Raw genomic sequence first — 23974 nt, forward strand, 5'->3', positions numbered from 1 at the left:
TCTACTTATATTTGTACTTGGTCTTTGCCTTTTATTACAACACAGTTTTTGGAGCTTTCAAGCGTATATGCAAACATCTCTATTTAAATTAACTATCAATGAAATCTTTTATACAGTAGTGTCAAGGTATCTAGGAGTACCATTTGCCGCATTACTAAATACTTAGTAAAGGAAAAGTAGTCAATGTAAACCGTGTGAAAATGGTTATACATTTGTTATGACATGCTGAGTCAAAGGATTATTCTGAGGAAAAATATAACCAGTTAATGGTTACGTGAAGCAAAAAATCAAAGTTAGACAGGAAATAGGTCAAAACCAGAACAAGTCAAAAGAGAAAGCAATGAAAACACGACAGCAAAAGGAGAATCAAAAATCAAAAGAGAGATCAAAAACCTAGAAATGAAATCAGACTCTAGGGCCGATGTGGAATTACAGTAGTGGTGTGTGATACACCGGCAGTAATGAAACACTGGTAGGAAGTTCTCAACAGGTAGACACTGTTGTGTATTAATACTGCTGTTGTTGATCATATCACGAAGTCACCTTTTTGATTTGTCCTACTGATACATCACAGCATACAGTATGCACGTAACATGGAGATGCAAAAAGGAAGGCTAAAACAGGGTGGCTTACTTTTTCTAAAACTGTTAGTGTGTTTGTTTCAGTCATCGAACTTATATAAACACATGGTTACTGCAGGAAATGCATGTTATAATAATGATCGCAGAATGTGGTATTGGATTGCAGTAGAGGTCTGGCTATTTTTGTTTTCTTCATGTTAAAATTTCTCTTTTGTGTGGTGTAACAGCAGATCAGACTTGACAAAGAAGAGAACATGGACGATGTAGCTTAAAGGTTTGTGAGGACAGCAATCCCTCTTGAAGAGGAAGAGCAGCGTCTCCCGTGGGTAATAACGGGAGTTTATCAGGGTTGTTATTTTAAAGAACAATAAATGTCCTTTATAAGGACTATTAAACACCTGCCTGTGTCTGTGTGTCAATCCTTACTGTGCACCTCAGATCGTAACTTTATATTTTGTATGCTTCAAACTCATGTGTGGTTAATTAATGCGCTTTCAGCACAATGCTCACATATGCTGTCAAAAGAAAACAAATTTGTGATGTGATTTAATGTATGCATGCAGATACTTTCTGTAGTCTATGATAATAAAAATAAGATAGCCCTGGAAAAATGGCCCTGCAAAATAAGCACATGTTTAGAGCAGCAAGAGAAAAGATGCACCATAGAGTTTGTACACAAGTAGGAGAATATTTAAGTATAAATAGAGTTGAAAGTAAGTGGTGCTCCACAGGGTTCAGTGCTAGGGCCACTATTATTTTTAATATATATAAATGATTTGGATAGGAATATAAGTAACAAGCTGGTTAAGTTTGCAGATGATACCAGGACAGGTGGATTGGCAGATAATCTGGAATCTGTTAAATCATTACAGAAGGACTTGGACAGAATGCAGGCTTAGGCAGATTTGTTAGGTAGATGGTCAACAACAAAATGCTGAACTTGTATGATGATCTAGTCAGTCTCTCAACATGGCAGATGAAATTTAATGTCAGTAAATGTAAAGTATTAGCATTACACATAGGAACTAAAAATGTTAGGTGTGAATACACAATGGGAGGTGTGAAAATCGAGAGTACACCTTATAAGAAGGAGTTAGGAATCATAGTGGACTCTAAGATATTGACTTCCCGACAGTGTTCAGAAACCATTAAGAAGGCAAACAGAATGTTGTTATATAGCACAGTGTGTGGAGTACAAGTCCAAGGAGGTTATACTCAAGATTTATAATGCACTGGTGAGGCCTCATCTGAAGTACTGTGTGCAGTTTTGGTCTCCTGGCCACAAAAAGGACATAGCAGCGCTAGAAAAGGTCCAGAGAAGAGCGACTAGGCTCAATGCAGGATTACAGGGGATGACTTATGAAGAACGACTGAAAGAGCTGAGCCTTTTCAATTTAAACAAAAGAAGATTGAGAGGAGACATGAATGAAGTGTTTAAAATTATGATGGGAATTAGTGCAGTGGATTGAGACTGCGACTATAAAATTAGTTCATCAAGAACACGGAGCTACAATTGGAAACTTCTTAAGGGTAAATTTCGCATAAACATTAGAAAGTTCCTCTATACACAGAAAACCATAGACACTTGGAATAAGCTACCAAGTAGTGTGGTAGTCAGTAAGACTTAAGTAACTTTCAAAGCTAGACTTAATGTTTTTTTAGAAGAATTAAGTGAATAGAACTAGTGAGCTTTGTTGGGCTGAATGTCCTGTTCTTGTCTAGATTGTTCTAATGGTCTAATGTTCTAACAATGGGCATTATTTTTACATCCATGTATGCTGAAATGCTATACATCTTCAAGGGAAGAAAGCAATTACATGGAAGATATTTTGTTTGGTACAAATATGGATATTTCTTCATTAGAATACCTTTTTAAAAAATTGACCACCAATGACAAGTGCAAGAGGTTTCTTTAGTAGGCTGGATTGTAAGGGCTTGTTTTGATAGCCTCTGCTGAGGCAGTATTCAGTCAAAGGACATTTACATTTTCTTTCGATTGTCTATATATAATATTTCTTCATGTTCACAAAGATGTTTTGAAAGGCAATATTACAGTCTAGTTAAACTTGTTTGTTTTTGCTTAATGGGAAAAAAGAAATTGGAAGGAACAGCTCTTTGAATATTCATTTTTTTAATTGTACATCATGTTTAATTTTTTTTTTCACTGTATAGTCTTTACGATGCACATATTTTCTAGGATTCTGTAATTAAAAGGGCATGTGCAATATATGTTTATTTACTTCTTGTTCAGTTGTTCTTTTATTATTTTGCACAATACAGATATTTATGAAAAGAAACATCTCAGTACCACTTAACTGGAATAAATTTAAAATGTTTATGTACATAGATTATACCATGTTATATACAATAACCATGATCATTTTTAATTAAATCATGATATGCATTTTGGGCCATAATGACCACTCCTACATGGAACTGAAACTAACAATGCTAAAATTCAAGTTCAAGCATTGCTCCCAGCAAAGGGTCATTTGTAATAAAGCCACTTCCTGTAGACAAAGAAATTAAATAGGAACAAATTGTAATGTTTCCAAATCAAACAACCCCAAAAAACAAATTGTACATGCTTAAAAAATCATAAAAGCACCCAAAACAAACCTATGATGAATGAAAACTTTGGACGGCGTTTTCCCTTGCCCGGATGCGGGTCACCGGGTGCCCCCTCTGGAGCCAGGCCTGGAGGTGGGTCTCGATGACGAGCACCTGGTGGCCGGGCCTGCACCCATGGGGCTCGGCTGGGCACAGCCCAAAGAGGCAACGTGGGTCCCCCTTCCCATGGGCTCACCACCTATGGGAGGGGCCAAGGAGGTCGGGTGCAGTGTGAGTTGGGTGGTGGCCGAATGCGGGGACCTTGGCGGTCCGATCCTCGGCTTCAGAAGCTGGCTCTTGGGACGTGGAATGTCACCTCTCTGAAGGGGAAGGAGCCTGAGCTAGTGCGCGAGGTCGAGAGGTTCCGGCTAGATATAGTCGGACTCACCTCGACACACAGCTTGGACTCTGAAACCAATCTCCTTGAGAGGGGCTGGACTCTCTACCACTCTGGAGTTGCCCCCGGTGAGAGGTGCCGAGCGGGTGCGGGTATACTTATTGCCCCCCGATTTAGAGCCTGTTCATTGGGGTTTACCCCGGTGGACGAGAGGGTAGCCTCCCTCCGCCTTCGGGTGGGGGGACGAGTCCTAACTGTTGTTTGTGCGTATGCACCGAACAGCAGTTTGGAGTACCCAACCTTTTTGGAGTTCCTGGAGGGGGTGCTAGACGGCACACCTTCTGGGGACTCCCTCGTACTGCTGGGAGACTTCAATGCTCATGTGGACAACGACAGTGAGACCTGGAAGGGTGTGATTGGGAGGAATGGCCCCCCGATCTGAACCCGAGTGATGTTTTGTTATTGGACTTCTGTGCTCGTCACGGATTGTCCACAACAAACACCATTTTCAAGCATAGGGGTGTTCATATGTGCACTTGGCACCAGGACACCCTAGGCCTCAGTTCGATGATCGACTTTCGGACGGCTTCGAGGAGATTCTGGTCCACCGTCCGGCGTCTCAGGAGGGGGAAGCAGTGCAGTGTCAACACTGTATATGGTGGGGATGGTGCACTGCTGACCTCGACTAGAGATGTTGTGGGTCGGTGGGGGGAGTACTTCGAAGACCTCCTCAATCCCACTAACATGCCTTCTAATGAGGAAGCAGAGCCTGGGGACTCGGAGGTGGGCTCCCCCATCTCTGGGACTGAGGTCATCGAGGTGGTCAAAAAACGCCTTGGTGGCAGGGCCCCGAGGGTGGATGAGATACGCCCGGAGTTCCTCAAGGCTCTGGATGTTGAAGGGCTGTCTTGGTTGACACGCCTCTGCAACATCGCATGGACATCAGGGACAGTGCCTCTGGATTGGCAGACCGGGGTGGTGGTCCCCCTCTTTAAGAAGGGGGACCGGAGGGTGTGTTCCAACTACAGAGGGATCACACACTCCTCAGCCTCCCTGGAAAAGTCTATTCGGGGATTCTGGAGAGGAGGGTCCATCGGATAGTCGAGCCTCGGATTCAGGACGAACAGTGTGGTTTTCGTCCTGGTCGCGGAACAGTGGACCAGCTCTACACCCTTAGCAGGGTCCTGGAAGGTGCATGGGAGTTTGCCCAACCAGTCTACATGTGTTTTCTGGACTTGGAAAAGGCATTCGACCGTGTCCCTCTGGGAATCCTGAGGGGGGTACTCCGAGAGTATGGGGTACCAGACCCCCTGATAAGGGCTGTTCGGTCCCTGTACGATCGGTGCCAGAGCTTGGTCCGCATTGCCGGCAGTAAGTCGAACCCGTTTTCAGTGAGAGTTGGACTCCACCAGGGCTGCCCTTTGTCAGCAATTCTGTTCATAACTTTTATGGACAGAACTTCTAGGCGCAGCCAGGGCATTGAGGGGGTCTGGTTCGGTGGACTCAGGATTGGGTCACTGCTTTTTGCAAATGATGTTGTCCTGTTTGCTTCATCAGGCCGTGATCTTCAGCTCTCTCTGGATCGGTTCGCAGCTGAGTGTGAAGCGGCTGGGATGGGAATCAGCACCTCCAAATCCGAGACCATGGTCCTCAGCCGGAAAAGGGTGGAGTGCCCTCTCAGGGTTGGGAGCGAGATCCTGCCCCAAGTGGAGGAGTTCAAGTATCTCAGGATTTTGTTCACGAGTGAGGGAAGAATGGAGCGTGAGATCGACAGGCGGATCGGTGCGGCATCCGCAGTAATGCGGGCTCTGCATCGTTCTGTTGTGGTGAAAAAGGAGCTGAGCCGCAAGGCGAAGCTCTCAGTTTACCAGTCGATCTATGTTCCTACCCTCACCTATGGTCATGAGCTATGGGTAGTGACTGAAAGAATGAGAGCGCGAATACAAGCGACTGAAATGAGTTTCCTCTGTAGGGTGTCTGGGCTTTCCCTTAAAGATAGGGTGAGAAGCTCAGTCATCTAGGAGGGGCTCAGAGTAGAGCCGCTGCTCCTCCGCATCGAGAGGAGTCAGATGAGGTGGCTCGGGCATCTGATCAGGATGCCTCCTGGACGCCTCCCTGGTGAAGTGTTCCGGGCACGTCTAACTGGGAGGAGGCCCAGGGGAAGACCCAGGACACGCTGGAGGGACTATGTCTCTTGGCTGGCCTGGGAACACCTCGGGATTCCCCCGGAAGAGCTAGAAGTAGTGGCCGGGGAGAGGGAAGTCTGGGCATCTCTGCTCAAGCTGCTGCCCCCGTGACCCGACCTCGGATAAGCGGAAGAGAATGGATGGATGGATGGAAAAGCACCCAAAACACATGTCTAAGACATGTTAAATGCTATAACATGATATTCTGAAAATACAACTGGGATAAAAGCAAAATTCATTTTTTATTACTGTTTTCTATTTTTCGGCCACATATAAACACAGGTGTCATTAACAGAATTGATAGAACATGCTTTTTTGGCAAGCCATTTGAAACAATTCCTATCCTCATACCAGTTTTTATTTTTAAATCAGTTATTTTTTGTTTTTGTTACTGGTTTCTCTACATTTGAATTTTTCAATGTTTTAAATGGCTATTTTGAGTAAAAATTTCATATGTTTTTAAGTATATTTAATTTGTAATTTTGAAATAAAAATGTTCTATCATTTGTTTACAGTCCAGCAGTTGTATATATTTTGGTATCTTAATAAATTGTTAGTCTCAAGGAGGTACCCTGTGTACTGTACCTGTTTCAATTGACCAGTTTCTCTACATTTGAATTTTTCAATGTTTTAAATGGCTATTTTGAGTAAAAATTTCATATTTTTTAAGTATATTTAATTTGTAATTTTGAAATAAAAATGTTCTATCATTTGTTTACAGTCCAGCAGTTGTATATATTTTGGTATCTTAATATAATGTTAGTCTCAAGGAGGTACCCTGTGTACTGTACCTGTTTCAATTGACCAGTATCCTTCATTTTTATTGCTGTTGCTTTTTCTTCCATCTTTTTCTCATTCTCTGCAGTTTCAGTCAGTGAAGCAAGAAGTTGGCTATTCATATGTTTTAGTTCTGTTTGTTCTAAGATTGCAGTTTTCAAAGCCTTGCGCACAGGGACACTGTCATGTTCCAGATGTTCTACATGTGACCTCATCTGATGCAGTTCCATCTCAAGCTATAAGAAAGAACACTCAGATTCTTATAAATAGCCTTTTCATTCTTTATTGAAACAATCACTGCATTTTAACAACTATTTATTAGTATTTAAGGAAAGAATAGGTGGCTGCAGCAGACAAGTTATTTGAGTCCCAGGTTTATAACATTTCCATCACTTACATAAGAGTATACATTATCATTATTACTATACAACAACTTATTTAGAAATGCACATACAAACATGTACTGTATCTGCAACAATCTACCTCCAATTGACTTGATTTTGTGAGACACTTTTTAGCTTAATTTATCAACACATTACTGGAGTTCTAAATAGTAATGTAGTATTTCCAATGTAAGGTTCAGTTACTATTTACAATAGCATCTTTGAGAATATTATGTTATGCTGTTGTTATCTCAATTATGTTTCATTATTTCTCATGTTATACAACTTCTCTGTATGCAACATTCTGTAAATATGGGTTATTAATTATAGTAGTAAAGTAGTAAAAACTTTACATAAAAAAATTGCCTGCATAAACAAAATAAAGCTGACAGTTATTCTATTTGACCTATTAGCAGAGTTGACAATGACATCATGGCCAGACCTACAGCCATTTAAAACATTATGAAAGTGGCACTGTAAAAGGGATAAAATATTATTTGCTTGCTTTAGTTCTACCTGTTCTTTCTGCTTTAGCATACAAAAAATGAAGTATGAATAATATTGATACCTCTGATACAAGAGCAAATAAACGTTAGCTGTTATACCTGCAAAATACTGGAGTTAAGGGCCTGCTTGTCCACTGCTAATGCTTCATTCAGCTCACTAATTTTGGCAACCGCATTTTTCTCCTTGTCCAGCTCCATTTTTAATTGGTTACAAGTAATGGATAGTTCATGGATTGTGTCATTAGCCTGTTAGAATAATAAAACATTTGCCTGAGTCATGAAAAGAAACAAATGTCTAATAAATTTTCAAGCTTAAAAAAGAGCAGTTTCTTAGTTTTTAGTCTCAGTGAATGGTGGGCATTAATGAAGGGTTAGCATATTATAAAACACCCTGTAAGGTTTTGTATCTTAAATTGCAGCACATGTTTCTAACAGACAGGTTATTGTAAAACTTTACATTTTTACATGTTTTATTTTACAGTACCCAATTTTAATATTAAATAAACTGTATAAAAAGAATGTTATTTAACAATATACCATGAATAACCTCCTGGGGGAAAAAAAAGTTTAGCTGGGTACAAGGCAGTAGACAGCACTGCCCAGGACCCAACATTAAGTTGCATAAAAGATTGCTTTTAATTGCATAAACAGTCAAAACTTTGATGAAGGTGTGCATACATTATTTTAAACTAAGCTCAAACATCTGTATTCCTCAATGAGAAAATGACAGCATTGAAAATACCATAATCTAGAAGTTTCTGAGCAGGACAATGGTATACTAGTCACCACTACCTACTTACAGGCAAAAAGGACAATGAGATCAAGTCCTGGCTTAGTTATCATCTGTAAGGAATTTGCATATTTTTCTAGAATTTTTTCCATATCTCAAACACATCCATGTTAGTGTAACTAATTATGTAAATCGACCAAGTATAAGCATGTGAGGGGACATGCTTAAATGAGATGACCTAATATCTTTGTTGTTTCCTCCCTTGCTCTATTGATTCTGCAGAGGTCAAATTTCATTTTGGACACCATTCATACAGAAAGGGATATAAAAGTGTAGATTATGAGCATTCTACTGTTAGCTGTAGCAGAGTGGACACCTTTGCCCAAAAAAAGAGAAAAAAACAAAAGCATTATTAACTCTTACTGTATGATGCATCTTTGTAATAAAATTACTTTGAGGCTGCAAATGAAGACCAATCATAACCAATTTATGTTTAAATACAGACACACACTTTGCAGGCATAATTAAAACAATGCTACAATACAGAGATCACCCCAATAATATTGCTACAATCCTGTTAGACCAGTACTTTAGTAAAGAGTGGGCTTATTTGTTTATTAGAAGATTCTCCCAGACTGAAAGAACCACACATCAGTTATACCTTCTGCACCGCAGACATCTGGTGTTAACATGTCGATCTATCTGCAGGCTTTTTCCATCTGGTATATTCTTTAATTTTTCTTCCCTTGGCTAGTAATATATACAGTCATCCCTCACCTATCGCGGGGGTTACGTTCCAGAGCCCCCCGCGTTAGGGGAAAATCCGCGAAGTAGCGACCTATACTTATTTTATTATTTATACATATTTTAAGGCTTTATAAACCTTTCCCACACTCTTATAAACACTTCCTATGCTCTTAAACACTTTCTACATTCTGCAGACCAACACTGCACACTGCACGCAGCGATCAGACGTCGATGTGTCTGCACTCGCTTTGTGAAGGGGGGCAGCTGAACTCACGGTGAGCAGAAATGGACTTTGTGCTGCTTCTGCCAAAATGCCTGCTTGTCGCTCTGCGCGTTCGGAAGGAGGAGGAGGAGTGGGGGGGTGTGAGGGCTGAACGCACGTTCGCTCAAACCCCCCCACCCCGGAGGCGCAGTACGCTCCTGCTACTTCGCATTGTCAAGGGGGTGGGAAGCTGTATGAACGCTAAGGAGAAGTAGACTTTGTGCTGGCTTTGTGCTGCTTGTCGCTCTGCGTGTCAATAATTTTAAAGCCTTGTATTTTCCTGTCTCACTGTCTTGTCTTGCGTGAAGTTAAAATGTTTTATAATAGTGAGATGTTACTCATATCCTTAGCCCGACATCCACATATCATATGTGTTAACAAAGTGTGTTTTATAAGTTTACATGTGTTTAAAGCATGTGGGATGGGTATTTTAAGGCTTAAACTATAAAAATGTTTATTTATATGGTCTTTCTATATCGCGGGTTTTCTCCTGTTGCTGATGGGTCTGGAACATAACTTCCGCGATAGGCGGGCAATCACTTGTATTTAAAAACCCGCGAAGTCGTGAATCCGCGAAAAGTGAACCGCGAAGTAGCGAGGGATTACTGTATATGCTGTATGCTTTACACACCCTGCCGTTTCTTATTCTGAGAAATATCTTGCACCTAATCCAAATTAACAGGCTTGATTCCACATAAAAACATAAGTAATCAGCTCTGTTTGTCTGGTAAAGGATAGACTGCAGCAAAGAAGCAAAACATAGCTTAAATGAAGTAGGACTAGATATTCAGCAAGAATTCAAGGCTAATTCTAAACTGGAAAAACCCAGACAAGAATATTTACCGGGGATATATCAAATTCTGAGAGGATAGTAGTGTTCTGAGTTAGCTTTTGGAATGCATGCTGAAATGAAACAAAATAACAAAAAAGTGCTTAGCTTATACATGCATAACTTGTCGACAACCCATATGCGTTCATGCACAAAACTTAATTGTAAACACAAGAGATGTCCATAAAATTTTAAAAAACTAAAAATGAGATTTATTCGCTCAAAATCAAAATATCCTAGCCAGGTAAAAGTCATGTCATAAACTAATGGTTACCCCTTGTCAATAATTTTTCAGCCATCTTATAAAACTAATCCTCCTCAGCAATTTTCTCCTACACTCCTCAAAAAATAGGTAAGATAAACCTCTTTCACACGCCAACTGAATGAGCAGGACTTTCTGCTTAACAATTATCCTTTGTCTGTGTTCAGAAAATATGTTTTTCTATAGAAAATAAGGTTAGAAAGCCAAATCACTTAAAACCTTCAATTCCCTACATATAAAGCAAAGAAAGTCCTGCTACTTTAAGTCATTCTGTATTATGTTATACAAGTAAGCCCGCGATTCGCTAGCGAATCGGAAATCCAAGAATGGCAATCAGTTTCTGTTCTGTCCGATATTTGGATGGATGACATATCATGGAGGGTGGGTGCGTCTGTGGAAATGTCATTTAATTCAATACGCATATCTGTACTAAAGCGGTTTCATTTTGTGGAGACGTGATTCTGTTGCCTTTGCTGACACCGACTGCTGGCAGAGTGGAGCACAGCATGTTTAGTTCACAGGTTGTGGTGTTCGTGTGCCAGCCACTGAGTCGGGGAAGCTGCTGGGTTTGAGTCTGTGACCGTTATGTGATCTATATTACTGGCACAGTGGATTAGAGCAAGTGTGTTGTTTGGGCGCCACGTACTGACTCTGGGAAGCCGCTGCGTTTGACTCTGGGGCGTGCACCACGGAGCAATATGCACCTCGGTGGGAAGCCGCTGCATGATGAAATATCATGGAGGGTATATGCGGTGGTGTGGGCGGTCTCATCTGGGCGGCTGTACAATCTGGCGTGCACGCTTTACCTCAGGTGTAGTTCATAGGTCGTAGGCATTGTAAAGTTTCCATTTAATTCACTAACCCTATTTGAAGTAAAGCCGTTTCTTTGTGTGGGCGCCTTCGTTCATTGTTTGTATCCATGACTGTACAGGTTGTGTTGTTTGGGTGCTCACAGGTTGTGTTGTCTAGGCGCCACCTACTGACTCTGGGAAGCCGCCGCGTTTTGGGAAGCCGTTGCGTTTGACTCTGGGGCGGGTGCCACGGCGCAGCACGTTGTGTTATTTGGTTTTGGGCGCCACCTACTGACTCTGGGAAGCCGCTGTGTTTGACTCTGGGGCGGGTGCCACGGCGCAGCACGTTGTGTTATTTGGTTTTGGGCGCCACCTACTGACTCTGGGAAGCCGCTGCGTTTGACTCTGGGGCGGGAGTCGCCGCGTTTTGGGATGCCGCTGCGTTTGACTCTGGGGTGGGCGCCAAGGCCGCAGTGCGCATGCGTGCGTGTGACTCTGGGGCGGGCGATGCGCCTCGGTGCGTCCGCCGTGCATAAATTAACTGTGGTTTAGTAAGATAGATGTCATATGATCCCTAAACTATATATTTTGGATTTTTAAATTAATGTCACTATTTTTATAAACATTTTCTTAATAAGAACAGTCTGGAAAAGTTGGGGAATTTTTATAGCTGGTCCCGGACTAGGTTTTTGACAGAGAGTGGTTAAAAATGGAGGGTGAAATTGAGACATATTGGGCTGGTCAGTGTCACATCTAATTCTAATAGCTGTGGTAGGTTGGACTCAGTTTCAAGAATTACCATTTTGAGCTTGGCTGATGGACTTGGTCATTTTTGTTTGATACAGCCAACTTCAGATTTTCATATTTTTAGTGCTAATATAATAGAGGTTGTTTTGAATAGCCAGTTCTCTAGCCAGGAACTGATACCACACTTCAAATATTACTTATTCTATACCAGGTTGACTTTGTTTGGCCTTGTTATACTGTTCCTCATATTTTTCCTCATGGAGCAAAGTATTTCCTCCAGCCACTGACACATTTGAGCCAATACATCAATCAGTGTTACACCAACGTAACAGTTATCTTTTTATATAGAGTAACATTCTCACCAAGAGTCCACTCCAGTTCTGAACACTGATGCGAACTCAGGTCCTGCCCCTGCATGGAGAATGAGAAATAACTACGTTAGGCAGTAGGGCCAAAAAATAAGTTATGTTGCCAAAGTAAATATCCAATAACGGACTTACTTTATTTGAGCTGCTCTAAGAGCTGGCTCTAGCAGTGTACCAGTTCTCCCCGCCTGCCACCATCAGTAAACCAACACTCACATAAAATTGACCCACTTAACCATAAATGACCATATTGAATATGCTAAAAAAAAAAAGTGGTACAACTAATTAATTTAGAACGCAGTGGCATGCTCTTATGCCACATGAACCCAGCATCCTGGATTCAAATGTCACAGCCAGTCTTTGTTGGAAGTGGTCCTGATTCTGTCCATGTCTGCATGGATTTTCCTCCTACATTCCCAGTAGAAATAGGTTAACTTGTGATTCCACACTGGCCCTTAGTGGATGTGGGTATGTGAGAAGGGCAATGGATGTCACAATGTCCAAGGCTGTTTTTTTACTTTGTGCGAAGTGCCGCGCAGGTCTGGCCTGCTGTAAACCTGAAGTGGATTAAGTGGGTTTGAGAATATGAAGTTCAAATTTGCTGAAATATACTAATGCACATAGTGGTCATCGTCTGTTATAGGCTAAGTGTATATATTTTATATATACAGTGTGTATATATATAAATATATATATATATGCATATATATATATATATATATAATATACCGTATGGCTGTTCCAACTCTGATTTAAGACAGACAGAGTATTTTGAAGTAATCAACAGAAGTTGGGACACCTGTGCAAATGGTTTCAATTTGCAAGGCTTAATTTACTTTAACTGCTGCAGAACATCTGTAAGTTCTAACATATTAGTTGTTCCCTAAAGAAGGGCCACTTTTAATATTCTGAAATTTCCTTTAATTTAACCTTTTCACCATGTTAGGTCAATCTTTGCATTTCAACTGATTAAATTTGAAGAAAAACGGAGATGTTCTAAAACATTTGACCAGTAGTGTATGTGTGTGTGTGTGTGTGTGTGTATATATATATATATATATATATATATATATATATATATATATATATACAGTGGAACCTCGGTTCACGACCATAAGTCATTCCAAACCTCTGGTCGTAAACCGAATTGGTCGTGAACCTAAGCAATTTCCCCCATAGGATTGTATGTAAATACAATTAATCTGTTCCAGACCGTACGAACTGCATGTAAATATATTTTTTAAAATATTTTTTAAGCACAAATATAGTTAATTACACCATAGAATGCACAGTGCAATAGTAAACTAATGTAAAAACATTGAATAACACTGACACAAACACCCAGGCTCCCTGCTCAGCTGCACGCGCTCTCTCTCTCTCATCAGCACGCGAGCCTGCTCTCCTCTCTCTGTAACATTGCAGCAGTTCGCGCTATAGCCTTACAACCCGATCGTTGTATAAACACTTTTTTTTTATGAGTTTTAAGCACAGGGGGGAAAAAAAGGAACATTTGAACAAATCCGAACTTTATTTAAAAACAAACCACAAGCAACCAAGAAAATAACACTGTAAGAGTTCGCGCTATAGCCTTTATGACTCGATCGCTGTATAAACACTAAGCACAGGGGGAAAAATGGAACATTTGAACAAATCCGAACTTTATTTAAAAACCAACCACAAGCAACCAAGAAAATAATATTGCAGGAGTTCGTGCCCGATCGCTGTATAAACACTTTTTTTTAATGAGTTTTAAGCACAGGGGAAAAAAGGAACATTTGAAAAATCTGTAATATAAAAACTAACCATAAACCACCAAGAAAACTAACCTTGCATGAGTCGAAGTCTGGCATGAAGTGAGGAGAAAATGGGTGGACAGGAGGTTACAGTTTTGAGGGAGATGGAGGGATGTTTTCTCTCTTGTGATTTCTTGGATTTCTGGTGTTTTTAGCTGTTTAGCTGGTGGGAGCGAAAGCCTCGTGCAGCCATTCCAAAAACAAAGTCCGTGTGACCCAACCCTTTCGTGTTTGCCCTCCACATCACTGGCAGTTTGGCTTTGTTTACATTGTGCTGTTTGAAAGCACGAGGGTTCTCAAATTGGTAAATGAGTAAACTGGTAAACAGTTTTTCCACCTCTTCCAGCACTTGAGGCCTCTGCCTGGTTAACGCTGTAAGTCCTTTTGCAACATCAGCTGCTTTAATAGATTCTTTCTGCTTTAGAATAGTCGAAATCGTAGGTTTTGACTTCTTGTACTCAGCGGCAAGATCAGTAACACGAACGCCACGCTCATACTTTTCATACTTTTCAATAATTTCTTTCTTTACTTCGATTTCAATTTTCTGCAAAACCTTCTTCTCACCACTCTTCACTTGCTTAGAAGCCATGGTTAACTGCAAAAGCACACGAAATACTGTAGAGCACAAAGAGTTCACAGGTAAAGCACGCACGTCTGACTGAGAACAATGAACAGGGAGAGGCTGAACACGTGCTTAAATACAGTAATCGGCGCGTATGAACCGTAAGGGAAATGAAATAGAGCACAAAGAGTTCACAGCGAAAGCACGCATGCAGGCACGTGCAAGCATGCACGTCTGACCGAGAACAATGCAACACGTGCAGAAATCATCGGCGCGCACAAACCGAAAGGGAAACTGGCTTGTTCGTATACCGAGTGTGTGGTCGTGAACCGAGTTGTACGTGTACCGAGGTGTTCGTGAACCGAGGTTCCACTGTATATATATATATATATATATATATATATTATATATTGTCACACACGTGTGTTTAGGAGACAGCTAAAGGGCTTAAATACAGGTAATTCCATGCCAGGCAAGGGGGTGGCGGAGTGTACTAATTTTCCCTCTCGATCTTTTGCAGACCATTCTAGGGAAATCCCGCCCGGCTCTGGGGCAGCCAATGACGTCCCTTCCGTTTCCGGGGCTGATGACGTCACTTCCTTAGCTGGCCTTTAAAAAGCCGCCATACTGCCTGAAGAGGTCAGTTCTGTTTTGGACTCGGTTGAATGAACATGTCTATCCTATTAGATCAATTTTGCAGCCGTAATCGATTAAATGGATGGCTGCCCCAAACCTTCCTGATGTCTCATGGTCGTTCTTGTGACAGTGGCATAGTCGGCAGGATGGAGAAAGCCATGAAGAGAACGGGACCGGACCTGAATCATGTCCAGGTGGGAGAGTACCTGGGCCGAGGTTTCGGGTGGGGAGTGCGTCTCGGGTTTCGGAAAGAACCGGTGCAGACTCTGCTCCCTTTGGCTATCTCTGGGGCACCCAAATTGAATAGGGAGAGTGTCGAGGGGACACACAGACGTGGGCTGGTCTCTATGGGGGAAACGATGGAGACTTATTATGCTCTCTCGGAGGAGAGCACTGTCCTTCCCACTGGGGCTAAGGTCCCACAGGAAAGTGGACTTTCCCCAGGCCAGCAGGTGAAGAAAATACAAACCTGGAGGTTTGACCCTGAATGGGCTACCAGAGAACAACTGGACGTTCTCTGGGAAGAGGTGGCAGGCTGGTTAAGGCCCGCTGATTGCACCACCTATCAAATAGTAAAAAAAGTGGAATGTTTGCTGTTTATAAATGGCCTGCCAGAGCATTTCACCCAGCCGGCCTGGGTAGAATTTTCAAATATAAACGAGCTCATAGAGCTCATTGAAACAACCAGGGCAGTCTCGCAATCTGAGAGGGCTGAACGGTCCTTAAGTGGACGCCGTAGAGATTACGTCCCTCTTAAACTGCCCTCCCGACATAAACCAGAGTTTGCACTGGAGTCCTCGATTCCACAGGCGCGATCCTCGCTCGGGGGCGAGGCGGAATATAAATGGAGAGAGGGGGTGGGATTGTGTGCACTTTCAAACCCCCCTGGCTTTGGCTCATAAAGGAGAAGTTATTGTAAATGGTCACAAGGTAGAGGCCCTATTTGACTCCGGCAGCAACCTTTCTATGGTCGATTGCCGTTATGTACTACCGTGACAATGGTTAAAAACAAAGACCAGCATTACCTGTGTACACGGAGATGTCCGCGCCTATGAATCCGCCCGGTGTTTCATCTGCCACGGAGGAATACTCAAAAAACTTGCTGTTGCGGTACTTCCAAATCCTCCATGTGCGGTGATTCTCGGGCGGGACTGGTCTGACAATAAAAGCGGTGCAGTACTGATCTCGCCTTACTCGAAATTGGGCATAGTAACAGATGGGAATCTACCGTCTCCGGTTGTCTCCACACCGTGTACACAGCCGGTGGAGAGAGATATGGGAAACCACAAGGAGGATGGAGAGCTTCCTGGCACGTTGCGGACTAATACGTCATCATTTAAAAGGGAACAGTGGAATGACGATTCCCTTAAATTTGCTAAGAATGTAGTAGTCCTCGTCAACGGCCAATGCACCAGTCAGCCCATGCCACAAGGACCCCACTTTGTGTTAGAAAATGACTTATTATATCGGGTCAGTGAACACGAGGGGGGGGTGCGGAAGTTGTTGCTGATTCCACAAACTTTCCGGCGGCAAGTTTGTGAGTTAGCACACGCCCATCTCCTGGGAGGCCACTTGGGCACCGAAAAAACTCTAGAGCGCATTAAGCTCCACTTCTATTGGCTGGGAATTAACGAGGAGGTTCGCCACTTCTGTGTTTCGTGCCCGGAATGTCAGCTGCGGCAAATTCCTAGTAGGGACCGTGCTCCTCTCATTCCCCTTCCCTTAATTGATGTTGAATTGAGGACCCCTGGAACCCTCAGCTCGAGGACATAAATATATACTAGTCCTCATAGATTATGCGACCCGATATCCAGAAGCTGTTCCGTTGCGTTCAGCTAATTCTAAAGCAATCGCACGGGTACTGATGGAGGTCTTTGCGTGAGTTGGGATCCTTAAAGAAGTCCTTACGGACCAAGGGACGCCGTTTACCTCGGAGACGTTCAAGGAAATGGCCAAGTTACTCAAAATAAAGCACTTGAGAACCGCAGCGTATCATCCTCAAACCGACGTTTTTTAGAGAGATTTAATCAGACTCTTAAGCAGATGCTTCGCAAGGTGGTCAGCGGGGATGGGAGGAATTGGGATCAGCTCCTCCCCCTCGTGCTGTTTGCCTATCGGGAAGTCCCTCAAGCCTCAACGGGTTTCTCCCCCTTTGAATTATTATATGGACGACAACCCCGGGGCATATTGGACATTTTAAAGGAAGGTTGGGAAGGAGAGGCCGTTCCCTCAACTAATATTTTGGAATATATCGCGCAGTTATGCGATAGATTTGAGAAAATTTGACCCATATTAAAAAGTCACATGCAAGAGGCGCAAGCAGCACAGGCCCACTATTATGACTGTGGCACGACACTCCGGGAGTTCCAGCCGGGGGATCGAGTCATGGTATTGGTTCCCACCTCCCACTCTAAACTACTTGCCCACTGGCAAGGGCCATACGAAGTTAAAGAGCGAAAGGGACTCGTCGACTATTTGGTGAAACAACCCAATTGTCGACCGAGACAGCGGATATATCACATGAACCTGCTGAAACCATGGAAGGAAAGGGACCCTGATCCCACCTCCGGCCAGCCCCGCTCCTTCTTTGCTCAAAGTAACACCCTTAACTTCGGGTCTAATTTGAATAACCGACAGAGGCGAGAGCTAGAGACAGTTATCTCGTCCGTCCCGGAGGCCCATGATATTGTGACTGAACCTGGGGTCATAGTCCGAGAACGCCCGTACCGTCTTCCCGAGGCAAAGAAAGCGGAAATGGAACTGGAAATCAAGCGCATGCTGGATCTAGGAGTCATAGAGGAGAGTCATAGTCCCTGGTCCAGCCCAATTGTCTTGGTTCCTAAGTCTGACGGAAGTTGGAGGTTTTGCAATGACTTCCGTCGGCTTAATCAGGTCTCACAATTTGATGCTTATCCAGTGCCTCGAGTGGACGATCTCCTTGAGAGGCTTGGACAGGCAGAATACCTGACCACACTTGACATGACCAAAGGGTACTGGCATGTTCCTTTAACGGGCTCCGCAAAGGGTAAAACCGCGTTTAGCACCCCTAGTGGGCACTGGCAGTATCGTGTCCTTCCATTTGGGTTACATGGGGCTCCTGCAACTTTCCAGCGTCTGGTGGACAAAGTGCTCCGCCCCCATAACACATATAGTGCTGCCTACCTGGATGACGTCGTCATCTATTCTAGCACCTGGAAGGAACACCTACAGCACGTCGGAGCCGTATTGCGGCCGCTGGGGGAAGCCGGTCTTCGCATCAACCCAAAGAAATATTTCTTTGGATTGGAGGAAGCCAAGTATTTGGGCTACCTGGTGGGTCGTGGTACGGTGAAGCCACAGTGCTCTAAAATAGAAGCCATTTTGACATGGCCCCGTCCGCGAACCAAGAGTCAAGTCCAGGCATTTCTCGGATTGGCGGGGTACTACCGCTGGTTTGTACCACGTTTCTCAGAGAGAGCCGTGCCCTTGACTAATTTAACAAAGAAGAGGGCTCCTAACACTGTGGTATGGACTGAAATGACGGAGGCAGCCTTCTGTGACTTGAAAAGGGCCCTGACGTCGGCACCCGTTTTAAAGGCGCCTGACTTTTCACGGCCTTTTATCCTCCAGACGGACGCTTCGGACACAGGCCTAGGGGCAGTGCTGAGCCAAAGTGTCAATGGTGCTGAGCACCCCATCATGTTCCTAAGCCGGAAACTGTTGGATCAGGAGACCAGATATGCGGCAGTGGAGAGGGAGGCTCTTGCGATTAAATGGGCGATCACACAGTTGAGGTACTACCTCTTGGGTCGGGAGTTTACACTAGTCACGGACCATTCCCCTTTACAGTGGATGGCCCTACACAAGGAGTCTAACCCACGAGTCACGAGGTGGTTCCTCGACCTGCAACATTATAAGTTTTCACTCATTCATCGGAAGGGTTCTCTACACGCCAATGCCAATGCTCTCTCCCGTGTTCACGACCTCTCGGTGCAGGACGCCCGACCCGACGGGTCTGGGCTAAGGGGGGGTTTGTCACACACGTGTGTTTAGGAGACAGCTAAAGGGCTTAAATACAGGTAATTCCATGCCAGGCAAGGGGGTGGCGGAGTGTACTAATTTTCCCTCTCCATCTTTTGCAGACCATTCTAGGGAAATCCCGCCCGGCTCTGGGGCAGCCAATGACGTCCCTTCCGGTTCCGGGGCTGATGACGTCACTTCCTTAGCTGGCCTTTAAAAAGCCACCATACTGCCTGAAGAGGTCAGTTCTGTTTTGGACTCGGTTGAATGAACATGTCTATCCTACTAGATCAATTTTGCAGCCGTAATCGATTAAATGGGTGGCTGCCCCAAACCTTCCTGATGTCTCATGGTCGTTCTTGTGACAATATTTTTTTTTTTTGCAAAGGAAACATAAAAAAGGTTTTGGTCTCGGATTTATAAAGAGCTCATATATCCAGCTACTTAAATAAAATGAAAAAAGTAGAGGAGTCAAATTCACTTAGTTTATTTTTTTTTTAGTGAGAACAACTTCAGAAGTAGAAAGCTAAAAGGCTTGAACTATGGGTTGGCTGAGTCTATATGAAATTTAGATATTAAATTTTTTGACAAACGCTGCCCCTATTTGCAATTGGTACATGCTACCCTTTAATGCTGCTAATTGATTTTTTACGTTTCAGCAAAAAATTTCTGAGTATAACTTTTTCTAAACCCTATTTAAATGTGTACACTTTAAGCTAATTGCATCCAACTCAGATATATTTAAAATATAACAATATACTGAAATTACAAATTGACTTAAAAAATTACTTTGGGGTTTCAATCTATTTTAATTACACTAAAACATTCTGAAGTTCCCAACTGTATTGGTAAGCACTGTGCACACAGATATTTACTAGTCATGTAATTTAGAAAAAATGTATAAATTGAAATTATTGAATCTTGTAAATGCTAACTTTTTGACAATTCAGACATTCATACCACCAATTTTTTTGGCAAATGCCAATTTGTCATTGTAGTGATGGAATAGAACAGAGAATTCTAGAGAATTTCTAGAAAGTAACCTCTGAATATTGACAACAGATATTGCACCCCCAAAACTGAAACTACAGTTGGGTATTGTGCTACAGTCAAAAGCAGAGCATTCTTTGACTTGGTCAGGAGGGTCCACATAAGATATACAACAATTATATATGACTAACACATTATTATTTTGCTTAAAGCTGAAATCCAGGGTAAAATTTGGATATAATTTATTTTTTTGACTTCTAAGAAAATGAGCTGTCATAAATAATGTCTAATTTTTATTTTTGCTTGTGCAAAATGAAATACTCACAGAGAAATAAAATTCCACTTTGAAAGCAGAATGGATAATGCAGCCACCACATTGAATGGATAAGACATGACTAAAAACTTCTGTAATTACCAGATATTCATACATTTTAAAACAGTACTTTAAATTAGTTGATAAATGACTGTTTGTGATAGTGATAACACAATGTATTGTTATAAATATGTATGTAGGGCTGTAATCCACGAATGTTAAAATACTTTGATTTAAATGTAATGATAATCTGTGAAAACCAATAACCTTCTTGTTTGACTTGTATAAAGAGGCCAAACAACACAGCACAATATGATCCCACTATAAAATCTGGCAGTTTATCCTACACAGAAGAGAAAAGCAGCTAGGACAGAATAAATAGATAAATAGGCACCTTCACCTCTTTAAACTTCATTTTCACTGCAACACCTGAGAAAACACATTTTGAAAAAGAAATGTAGAGATTTTGGAGAATTTGCTGGGAAATACATCGGCAATGTGTTGTATTGCTGGTTACATCTTACTGAAGAATAACGGATTACATGAGCTTCAGAAGAATTCTTCATAAAATCCTTTAAAATTTTACTAAAGGATGAAATTAAACAGACACCAAAGCACTTCACATGCTTAAAGTAAATGGACATTGATATTAGCAGATGCTCTATTTATTAAACAGGACTGAGTCTTTCGTCAGTGCAGGGCTATCACAGGCAAGGTACTTTTTTGCATAAAGTTAAAGGAACACAAGAATGACTCCCTTTTTAAAATATCATGCCTTCTAACAAAGAGCTAAATCCTAAATGTATATGCTGTGACAACACTTTTATCCTTGCCAAAGGGTAAATTTATTTTAGGTTATATGTTAAAAACTGCTTAATAGGATTTAAGGAAAAGAATGTTGAAGACTCTATAATGATTTGAAGTATTGTGTGCAGTTCTCATCACCACACTACAAAGAAGGTATAGAAACACTAGACATTGTACAGAAACCAGCTGAATTACTGGACTACACTCCAGTAACTTTGTCTTACACAAACAAATAGGGACCTAACTCAAGAACTGAAAATTCTCAAGTACATTAATAAAGTTGAAACAGCTGAATTATTCCAGCACTTGACGACAACAGCAGAAATTCTAGGGAAGTGCATTAAAACAAAGGGTCATTGGAATCGGAAAACTACTGAATCATGCAACTGATGCAAAAACCTTTACAGCTTTAAAAAAGGGTCTGGTTGAGACTTAATAATTAACAAACCAGATTCCTGGACTGAATGGTTTTTTGCCAATTGTAAAATTGTCTTATATACTTTGATTAATCACTGTTTGCTACAATTCAAGAAGCAGTTATCTTCTAGGCTACTTTCAAAGTAGTATACTTTTTGATAAACTGAACATTCTAACATTAAAATATGGATTATTTCTGAATCTTTAAACAGACTTTTATTCATAATGGGAGATACCTTGGCAATTTAAAACTGACTTTAGTCTAAATTCTTCTAAGATGAGAAACTACAGAATAAACACTTGAAACTTCACGAATAGAGGTCAGAGTGAAAAGAACAGACTTGAACCAGCTTGAAGTAATTCTAAAGGAGCATTAGCATTAAGGAGAAGACACCTATTAAATTTACATATTGCATATTTCCTTATTTCATTTACTCACATTCAGGATGGCAGCTATTATGACAAGTCACACAGAAGGGACAGAACCCTCTTCAAAACAATATTTATTGGGCAAAAACATACAACTGACGTAAATGTTATCTAGATCTGAGTCAGAAGAAAACTGCTCTATACTAAACAATACAAGTTGTTTTTCAAAAACAATTCAGGATAATACTAGCACAAGGTCTGTTACATATTGAAAGAGCAAGCAGAGACCCAAAGGGTCTGTGAGCATTTCTGAAGCACTCAACTTATAAGTAATATCATTAAATTTCAACAAATAATAATTTGGGACGTGGGTGGTAGCAAAATATTCCAAAATTTGCATTTTATTTAATTTATGCACCACTTTTCCTGATAATGTTTGCAATTAAAAGATTGTTGGTTTCTTTTGTTTGCAGTGGGTGAAAACAAAAAAGCTGGGAAAAGAACTACATTTTTGCTTATTCTACAAAGACATTCCAAAATGGCCTGGGCAAAAGTACTGGATACTTTTAGAAGTTTAAAGAAATAATTGTACTGTAGTGGTACTTCAAGTAGAATTTGAATTAGTATTACAGGTGTGTTCAAACTTATAATTTTAAATGGAACGAAGTATTCATTCATTCAACTTCAAAACTTCAGATCAGATCCAAGCTTTGTGAATTTCCCTTTGGGATTAATAAAGTATCTATCTATCTATCTATCTATCTATCTATCTATCTATCTATCTATCTATCTATCTATCTATCTATCTATCTATCTATCTATCTATCTATCTATCTATCTATCTATCGAATTTGAATTAGTATTACAGGTGTGTTCAAACTTATAATTTTAAATGGAATGAAGTATTCATTCATTCAACTTCAAAACTTCAGATCAGATCCAAGCTTTGTGAATTTCCCTTTGGGATTAATAAAGTATCTATCTATCTATCTATCTATCTATCTATCTATCTATCTATCTATCTATCTATCTATCTATCTATCTATCTATCTATCTATCTATCTATCTATCTATCTATCTATCTATCTATCTATCTATCTATCTATCTATCTATCTATCTATCTATCTATCTATCTATCTATCTATCTATCTATCTATGCTGACCTTCTAGACCTTCTAGCACAAGGAGCAACAGTTTCAAGACTTGTAATCCATTGCTGTCTGAAAGAAAATTATTAGAACACCTAGAAAGACACTACTTCCAAGAGTGAAACAGAAAATCTCAACTGGAGTTTGCCAAATTGCAGGTTGACAAGTCACAGTAATGCTGGGAGGACATCCTTTGGACAGACGAAACAAAACACAAGCATTTTTTTTATTGATAGAAAACAAAATAAAGCTTTCAAAGAAAAGAACACCATCCCTTAGTGTCAAGCATGAGGGATGTTCTGTGATGTTCTGGGGTAACGTTTTTGCCTCTGCTACTGGATACCAATGATCTGTAAAGGGCACAATGAAATCAGAAGACTATATATATGGGCATTTTAAATTTAAACATACAGCTCAGTGTGAGAAAGCTTTGTCTCGGTTGCAGGTCATGGGTCCTGCATCAGCATAATGACCTGAAACATATTTCAAAAAGCACCGAAAAATTGTTGAAAAGAAAACATGGGACCTTTCTGAAGTGGCCTGCTAGGGGTACTGATCTGAATCCCACTGAACCTCTGTTCAAGGACCTGACACTCACAGTTAGGAGAAGGCACAAATCAAACATGACAGTTGTGGAGCAGATTGCTCAATAAGAGTGGGCCAAACTACATACAAAAAACACAGAAATCTTATTAGAACTACAGAAAGCACTTATTTGCATTGTCTCCAAAGTCTGCACTACAAAACCTTAGCTTAAGAGTACTAATATTTTTGTCCATGCCATTTTCATTTGTTTCATTATTTAAAATAAGCAATGCTTCTGGTA

The 23974-nt window shown here is 41.3% G+C and overlaps 1 protein-coding gene across 3 annotated transcripts in view; it reads right to left on the minus strand.

Moving 5' to 3' along the window:
• Positions 1 to 23974, minus strand: part of LOC114656611 (centrosome-associated protein CEP250-like) — a 282216-nt gene that overhangs the window by 34670 nt on the left and 223572 nt on the right. For all 3 annotated transcript variants that reach the window (XM_051931364.1, XM_051931363.1, XM_051931365.1), the window contains 2 exons: positions 7480 to 7626; positions 6506 to 6727 (listed from right to left, as the gene is read on the minus strand). In XM_051931364.1, the coding sequence (XP_051787324.1) occupies positions 6506 to 6727; positions 7480 to 7626 (369 nt within the window). The remainder of the gene's footprint in view (positions 1 to 6505; positions 6728 to 7479; positions 7627 to 23974) is intronic.

The sequence above is a fragment of the Erpetoichthys calabaricus genome, chromosome 8, assembly GCF_900747795.2.
Source record: "Erpetoichthys calabaricus chromosome 8, fErpCal1.3, whole genome shotgun sequence".
NCBI classification, from domain to species: domain Eukaryota; kingdom Metazoa; phylum Chordata; class Cladistia; order Polypteriformes; family Polypteridae; genus Erpetoichthys; species Erpetoichthys calabaricus.